The 7,602-nt window shown below is 50.7% G+C and overlaps 2 protein-coding genes across 6 annotated transcripts; one reads left to right on the forward strand and one right to left on the reverse strand.

Moving 5' to 3' along the window:
* Positions 1 to 553: 553 nt before the first annotated feature.
* Positions 554 to 3,451, forward strand: TSPAN31 (tetraspanin 31). Of its 2 annotated transcripts, XM_027106845.1 has the most exons (6): positions 554 to 884; positions 1,430 to 1,597; positions 1,871 to 1,951; positions 2,251 to 2,382; positions 2,701 to 2,814; positions 2,915 to 3,451. In XM_027106845.1, exons 1-6 carry the CDS (start codon positions 822 to 824, stop codon positions 2,987 to 2,989), a joined length of 633 nt encoding a protein of 210 aa, XP_026962646.1. In that variant the 5' UTR covers positions 554 to 821; the 3' UTR covers positions 2,990 to 3,451. The 2 variants fall into 2 exon arrangements, with proteins under 2 accessions (XP_026962646.1, XP_026962647.1); XM_027106846.1 differs by lacking the exons at positions 1,430 to 1,597; positions 1,871 to 1,951 and having other exon boundaries at positions 666 to 884; positions 2,915 to 3,446.
* A 171-nt stretch (positions 3,452 to 3,622) lies between these two features.
* On the reverse strand, positions 3,623 to 6,635 carry CDK4 (cyclin dependent kinase 4). Of its 4 annotated transcripts, none has more exons than XM_027106836.1 (8): positions 6,394 to 6,635; positions 5,713 to 5,949; positions 5,420 to 5,555; positions 5,137 to 5,304; positions 4,863 to 4,972; positions 4,554 to 4,604; positions 4,278 to 4,413; positions 3,623 to 4,044 (listed from the first exon to the last, which is right to left on the reverse strand). In XM_027106836.1, exons 2-8 carry the CDS (start codon positions 5,928 to 5,930, stop codon positions 3,952 to 3,954), a joined length of 912 nt encoding a protein of 303 aa, XP_026962637.1. In that variant the 5' UTR covers positions 5,931 to 5,949; positions 6,394 to 6,635; the 3' UTR covers positions 3,623 to 3,951. The 4 variants fall into 4 exon arrangements, with proteins under 4 accessions (XP_026962637.1, XP_026962639.1, XP_026962638.1 ...); XM_027106838.1 differs by having other exon boundaries at positions 5,713 to 5,967; positions 6,394 to 6,583; XM_027106837.1 differs by having other exon boundaries at positions 5,713 to 6,007; positions 6,394 to 6,583.
* Between the last annotated feature and the right edge of the window lie 967 nt (positions 6,636 to 7,602).

Consider the following 7,602-nt stretch of genomic DNA (forward strand, 5'->3'; position numbering starts at 1 on the left):
GTACTCTGAAGACTCCAGCACACTCATGTCTGTACCTGTGGCTTTGTCACATACAGGAATGCGCCGGCCCGAGGCTGCTGTTTTTCATATTGAATGTCTAGCATGTTCACACATCCCGTTAGGAGGGGATATGGAACAGACTATGTGTACCAGTGGACGCACATGCAAACATGTATTTGCTAGGTGTCGCTGTGCCCAACCCGGGGCCTCTGTAGCCGGGGTAAATAGCTCAATATTTTGCTTCTCTGGGTGTTCCAGCGTGTGACGCAATAGCAGCGAACGAGGGCGTCATCATGAAGTCACTGCAGGAGAAGGGGAAAGGGGCGGGAGGGCACTCCCTTGAGGGGAGGAGCCCTTTCACCCGGCCCTCGAAGCGGCACCTTCTCTCTCTTCACCGGCACCTTCTCTCTCTTCACCGGAGTTTCTCTGGAGCCTCCTCCCTCGGATAAGACCTCTTCCAGCTGCCACCACAGAAAGCTCTGTTTTCAATCCGGGGTTTTGAAGTTTAGGCTCTGGTCACTTTGAGAATCTCTGGAAGCCCTGCCCCCAGTTTTAAGTTTCATCCAATAAAGAACCTAAAGGAGGGGCCGGCAGGCGGTTCAGTGACGCAATGCAGATTGATTGGCATTCAGGCCATCGACGTCCTGGATTAGCCCCGAGTTTCGCCAATGCAAAGGCAGGGGTGGGACGGTGCAGGCGCAGAGGATTGGGTTTGGCTGGACTCGATTTAAAGAGACAGAAGCTGTCGGGGTCCAAGAAGACGGTACCCACGACCCTCCCCCCAAGTCCTTGGGACCACTTGGGTCCCCAAAGCTGGGGAGATGGTTTGCGGAGGCTTTGCCTGCTCCAAGAATGCGCTGTGCGCGCTCAACGTAGTCTACATGGTGAGGTTTTGGAGGTGGGGGAAGCTTCAGGGCGGAAAAGCGAGCAGGGAGAATCTCTAGGGTACTTCCGATGGGGAGAGGGGTGTACTGGGGATTCCGGGAAGATTCCCGGGAACTTCCGGCGAAGAGGGAATTCCTGGGGACTTCCGTGGGATGAGGGGAGACTTCCGGTGATCAGAGGGTTTGTCTGGGGGTGGGGGTAATGAACTGAAGGCTGTGGGCTTAAAGGCCCAGCCCTCCCTCTTGTGAACTTGTTTCTCCCAAATAGAAGTGATGGATGAAGCTAAACGTTCCATTTTACATTCATAGACTCTACTATCCCTGCCACCTCCCACCCCTATCCCAGCCGTTCGGACCTCTGATGGGAGGAACGCCCAGGGATGCTCCCGGCCCTGATAGTAGCACCTCCTCTCCTTCATTCACACAAAACTCAGTTCTTTTTTGTCCAACCCCCGGGCCCCCCCCCCCCCCCCCCCCCGGCCATGGCCTTTGGCTGTGGTGCACACTAGAATTCTTTTGAGATGTACCTGCTCTGTTTCCCATAGCTGGTAGGCTTGTTGCTCATTGGAGTGGCTGCTTGGGCTAGGGGCCTGGGTCTGGTGTCCAGCATCCACATCATCGGAGGAGTCATCGTTGTGGGAGTCTTCCTTCTTCTCATCGCGGTGGCTGGACTGGTGGGTGCTGTCAACCACCACCAAGTACTGCTGTTCTTTGTATCCTGACCTGAAGTGATGGGGGCACTAGGGCTCGTGGGAGGGCCGAGTCAGCTAGGAAGTTAGTGACAAGGGTAGGAGACCTCAGGCACCTTGGGGATATGCCTCCTTGCCCTCCCTTATACCATACTCTATGAAACAGAAGCTGATGATTTTATTGTTTTCAACTGACATAATTTTATAAGTTCTATGACTAGATCAGATAGTTATTATAGGTGGAACATAAAAGAATCTAGGACTTTTTTTTTTCTTTCCCATAACTCTTCCTCTCAGTACATGATCATCCTTGGTTTGGTCTTCATCTTCCAGTTTGGAATCTCTTGCTCATGTCTGGCTATTAACCTAAGCAAACAGGTAAGAGGGTGCCCTTTCAGGTACTTGATTTTTTTCCGCCTCTAACTTCTAACTCTACTCTCAGTCTGGCCCCAAAGGTCATTCTTAGGTCCACTACTTCCAGAATCTGGGGCCATTTGCTTCCTCTGGGATGTCTGGCTAATTGTCCATGAGGATGATCCAGAGGAAGTAGATAGTTATCATTGTGTCTGCACCTTTGCTTCTGAAGGATGTTAACTCCCTTTACTCGAACTGGGATCAGGATGTAGGGGGTTCTTAAGGTTAGCAGCAAATAATTTTCTTCTGCCTGTACCCTCCAGACAGATGTCATCAATGCTTCCTGGTGGGTCATGAGCAACAAGACCCGGGATGAACTGGAAAGAAGTTTTGATTGCTGTGGCCTGTTCAACCTCACAACCCTGGACCAACAAGATTATGCTTTCTGCACTGCAGTGAGTTGGTGTGGGAAAGCGTGCAGGGTGCCAGGGCGGGAATGGACTGACACTGGGCAAGGCCGATGCCCAAATTGGCAGATTTGAGTTTGAACGTGATTGCCTCTCTCTAGTAGCTCGCTTGTACTGGGGCTGTGTGCTGGTGGGAGTGGTGGGGTGGATACAGAGACTAGAGAATTAGCCAAGTGAGATTCCAGTCTGTAGGATACTGATCAGGAACTGGAAGATAGTTTCTAGGGTCATTCACCATAGATATTAGGATAGAGCACTGTAACGATTCTGCATCCTCAGACACACATACATGTGTTTTATCCTCAGATCTGCAAGAGCCGGAGCCCCACGTGCCAGATGTGTGGAGAGAAGTTTCTTAAGCATTCCGACGAAGCCCTGAAAATCCTGGGGGGCGTTGGACTCTTCTTTAGCTTTACAGAGGTAACATTCTCTAGTTCCCTTATGTCCTTTCTCTGCATCTCTAAGGCTTAGCCCCAGAGATTCAGAATTGGTGCTTATCTCTTTCCCTTTGCTTCTACAGATCCTTGGGATGTGGCTAGCAATGAGATTTCGGAATCAGAAGGATCCTCGAGCCAACCCCAGTGCCTTTCTATGAGACTTTGGATCCTTCTGACTTCTCTCCTGCTGTCTGCTTTCCCTAAGCTTTTTCTTCCTCCCTTAGGGAAAACCTGGGGTCTACAGCCCTTTTTGTTCGAGAAAAAGGAAAGGCCCTTTGCCATGCTCCCTAAAGATGACTGAATAGCTAGGCTTTATGCCTTGGCAATCTTTTGTTGGGAGTAAGATTATAAGGAATAAAGAAAAACCTTCCTTCCTCTCTCCCTAAGTGAATATGGGAAGCTCCTGGCAGTGCATGAAATGGGATGGGGGTTGGAGTCATTCCTGGCTGTTTCCCCTCTTCTCCCTTCCACATACTAGACCATCTCAACACATCTTTGCTCCAAGAGTAAATCAGGGACAGATCCAGAGAGAAAACCAAGCACTCTTGTAATAAGCAGGACTCGGTTTGGGGAAGTTCAGTGAATATAAAAATAAAAACCATTTAAACTCCATAATCAAAGAAGCAACGTAAGTGCCTTTTCTTCTCTTTAGTTAGTTGAGGGGCTCCACTGACTATGTAGGCCCTGTGACCTAAGGAGAATGTGCGGGGAAGTTCCATCTTCCAAATGTTTTTTTCAAATCCCCAAACGGCAAAGCCAACCAGAGAAAGAAACATTAAAAAAAAAAAAAAAAAAAGACCAGATTTCTTTGTTTTGTTGTTTTTCCTGTATAAAAAAGGATCCCAATATCAAGGTATAGGGAAGGGGAGGAACAAGGGACATACCCCTTGGCGTAAGGACACAGAGGGGGCAAGAGGAGGATAAGCCTCAAAAGGAGGGGTGGGAGGGGAATGTCATTAAGGCAGCAAAATATTCTCTATAAAAAGTTGGAGTCGTCTCCATAGCCTCAGAGATGAAGGCAGAGGATCACCTTCTTAGTGGGGGGCTCTCCACTCAAATGTTCAAAGGAAGGGAAATGTTGGCTTCTCTTCTCTCGGTTCTGCTGCAACCATTCCATGGCTCACTCTGGGTTACCTTCTGCCTTATGTAGATAGGAGTGCTGCAGGGCTCGGAAGGCAGAGATCCGCTTGTGTGGGTTAAAAGTCAGCATCTCCTGAGAAGGGAGGCAAAGGTCAGAAAACCATGAAAAAAGACTTCCGCTCACCCCCAACAATACCAGGGATGAGCTATTTTCTATATCCCTCTTTGTGGACAGCCATTCAAAGCAGCAATAAAAACTAGCCCATCCACCAACAAGTCTCAGTAACCACCATGTGTTTGGGTCCCTTTTATCCTGCTCCATTTTCCACCCCAATCTCACCCCATGCCCACGCCCAAGCCCAGTACCAGCAGCAGCTGTGCTCCAGACTCTTCCATCTCAGGTACCACCGACTGCACGGGGCGGGGCCCTCTAGGGGAAAAGGCTCCTCGGGGTAGAGACACATCTCGGGGCCAGTCATCCTCTGGGGGCAGTCCGATCAGGCTATGGGGAACAGGAGAATTCTGGTCAGGAGGGCCCTTCTCCAGCCCCCATCTCCAGGGGCAGAGCCAGTTGCCATTCAGGGCTCAGCAGAAAGAGAAGGACTCAGAATGGAAAACTCTTCCCCTCTGCAGGTCACTTACTCAAAGATTTTGCCTAACTGGTCAGCTTCAGAGTTTCCACAGAAGAGAGGCCTAAGGTGAAAAGAGACATTCATTTAGGTAGCAGTCATTTTCAAAGATACGGTAGTAGAATGACTACTGCTTAGTGGCTCAAAACATAGGGTAAGAAGAATAAAGGGTTACGAAATTCCTAATCCCACGACATTTCAGACCTGCTGGTTACGGACAAGGTGGCCAGAATTCAAGTGGAAGAGTGGGCAGGGGATGGATGTGGTTTACGAATATGAGATTTGGGAAATTCAAGATGTTCAGGATACTTGGGCCCCATACTTTCGACGAAACATCTCTGCAAAGATACAGCCAACACTCCACATGTCCACAGGTGTTGCGTATGTAGACTGCAAAAGAACTTCTGGAGCACGATACCAGAGTGTAACAACCTAACGGGAATAAGAAGAGTGGATGAGGGCCCTACGAATTACCCCGAAGCACAACTCCTTCACTAAAGTCAAGGATGTGACAAACACATGCCTTCTCAACTGCTATGGGCAATCACTCTCCTCCCCCAGCCAGAACCCATTTTGGCTGCCATCATTCTACTGACCACAGGTGTAAGTGCCATCTGGTAGCTGTAGATTCTGGCCAGGCCAAAGTCGGCCAGCTTGACTGTCCCACCACTCGTCACCAGAATGTTCTCTGGCTTCAAGTCTCGATGAACGATGCAGTTGGCATGAAGGAAATCTAGGCCTCTTAGAAACTGGCGCATCAGATCCTGGTTTGGAAGGGGGAGGTACAGAGAAACTGAACTAGGCACCATACCTGAAATCACAACAGATGCTACTACAAAGGTCCCAATCTACCTCTCAGTGTCTGCCCACCTTACTCACCTTGATGGTCTCCACTGGCAAGCCTGGTGGGGGTGCCTTGTCCAGATATGTCCTTAGGTCTTGGTCCACATGCTCAAACACCAGGGTCACTTTGGTCTCCCGGTCAGTTCGGGCTGTGGCACAGACGTCCATCAGCCTGTCCGGAACAAATGGTAACTCACTGTGCAATCATCTTTGACCCAACATGGCCTCCTCTATTCCCTCAGGGTCCCCACTTCTCTCCTGACCACCACTCCACACCTATAGGTGTCTTTTCCCTTTTACTACCCACTCCCAACCCTCCATCTTCTCACCGCACAACATTGGGATGCTCAAAAGCCTCCAGCCGCCGCAGTAAAGCCACCTCACGGACTGTGCTGATGGGCAGGCCCCCTCCAGCACCTCCTCCATTGGGGACTCTTACGCTCTTGAGGGCCACAAAGTGGCCACTGTGGGGATCACGGGCCTTATACACCGTCCCATAGGCACCAACACCAATCTCAGCCACTGGCTCATATCGAGGGGTAGCCATTCTCAGACCAGAGGAGACCCTACAATCACAGAGACTCCTACCACCGAAATTCCTTCCACAGTTCGGATGGTATGAGCCTGCAGCAACAAAGTGACTCCCACAAAAGACATCACAAAGACAACACCAACAGCATCCCGTCCCTTTCCCAAACTTCCATGATGCCGACTCCCAGGTAACACAATGACCCTAACCCCAACCCCTCCAGCCGCGTGAGCTCCTAGAATAAAAAAATGCATTTTCCTTTGGGGCGATCGAACCCCGCACAAGGGAAATGCCACACGACACACTCCCTACATCGAAGACCCTACACCCAGTCCCTGAAATTGCACCTTCCTACGGCCACAAAGGAACATATCACACCCTGCCCCACTTCCCGCCCTCGAGCGACCCTTCCATAACCAACCCGCGTAGGAAGCCGTGGAGGGCGAGTATGGTCTCCATTCCTGGAAAGGGCTACACTTACCTCACCCCGTGTCTGGAGCTGCGGGGGCGGCCCGTTATCGGGGCCCCGGAGCCGGTTCCTGCCGCGCCATACACTAGAGCTCGGTTCGGGTCAGCTGGACGCTACGGGCCCGACCATAGACACAGGCCACAGGCTAGAGCGGCCCCCTTTACCCCCACCCTCACCATGTGACCAGCTGCCAAAGAGGCGCGCGGAAATCGAGGGGGCGGGGAGAACGCCGGACGTTCGGAGCACGTGACCATACTACTCAGGCGCAGAGGGGCAGCCGGGAGCGGCTTTGAACGGGAAGGGGGCGGGGAGGGGAAAGGGGCGGAGGGGCGATGGCAACCACGTGATCTGTTGCTATCACACGTGACCGCTTGACATTGCTTGGAGAAGCAGAGGTGTGGTTACGCAGCAGGGCACGTGACTGGCTGCCGTAACTCTGGATCGGGGCTGGGGCGGGAGAAGAGAGAGGGTGGAGTCCAACGCGATGCCATGGCAACCTGGGCCACCCAGGATTCCCAACACTGGGCTGGAAGCCGAGCCTGAGTGCATCTCCAGTCTCACTACCGGTCTCTCACTCTCTCTCCTTGTGGGGAGGTGGGTCGGGGGACGGGAGGTGGTGCTGTCGTCTTTCTGCTCCACCGCTATCGGAAAAATATATTCTCATTTGTGTCTTTGTTTCACTCATTCAACAAATTTTTACTGAGTCCTGCTTCCTGTATTTATGTGGGGGTTTTGTTTGTGTCCTTTAAACTAGTGATAAGGCTATCTGTAAAGATATAGCCACATATTTTATATGTGGTCATATAAAATAGGGAGTAGACAGTACCCATATGAGGGCGAAACTAGGATTAAAGGATTGATGGAAGGAAGATTAATACAGTAATCCAACAGGAAGAGTGGCAAGGTAATACCCTTCCCTCTTCTCAACTTTCACCTTTTCCTGGGAGTGTTAAGGCAGAGACCAGATACCTTCTGGCAGAGAAGTTATTGATGAGCTGGAAACAGGAATACTTGACCTTTAAGGTTCTTTTCTGAAGTAAGATGCTATGACATATGTGTGTATGTGTATATATATGTGTATGATACTATATACAGCACATATAGATGGATAGATATAGGAGTGAGCATGTGCAAGGAAGTTACCACCACGCTGCATGAAAATGACTGTGCCCTTCTGCAAAACCTTGTGACTCCTTATATGGGGTCATTGTGTTTCCCTTT

The sequence above is a fragment of the Aethalodelphis obliquidens genome, unplaced genomic scaffold (genome assembly GCF_003676395.1).
Source record: "Aethalodelphis obliquidens isolate GAN/ISIS:26980383/991018 unplaced genomic scaffold, ASM367639v1 scaffold8, whole genome shotgun sequence".
Taxonomy (NCBI): domain Eukaryota; kingdom Metazoa; phylum Chordata; class Mammalia; order Artiodactyla; family Delphinidae; genus Aethalodelphis; species Aethalodelphis obliquidens.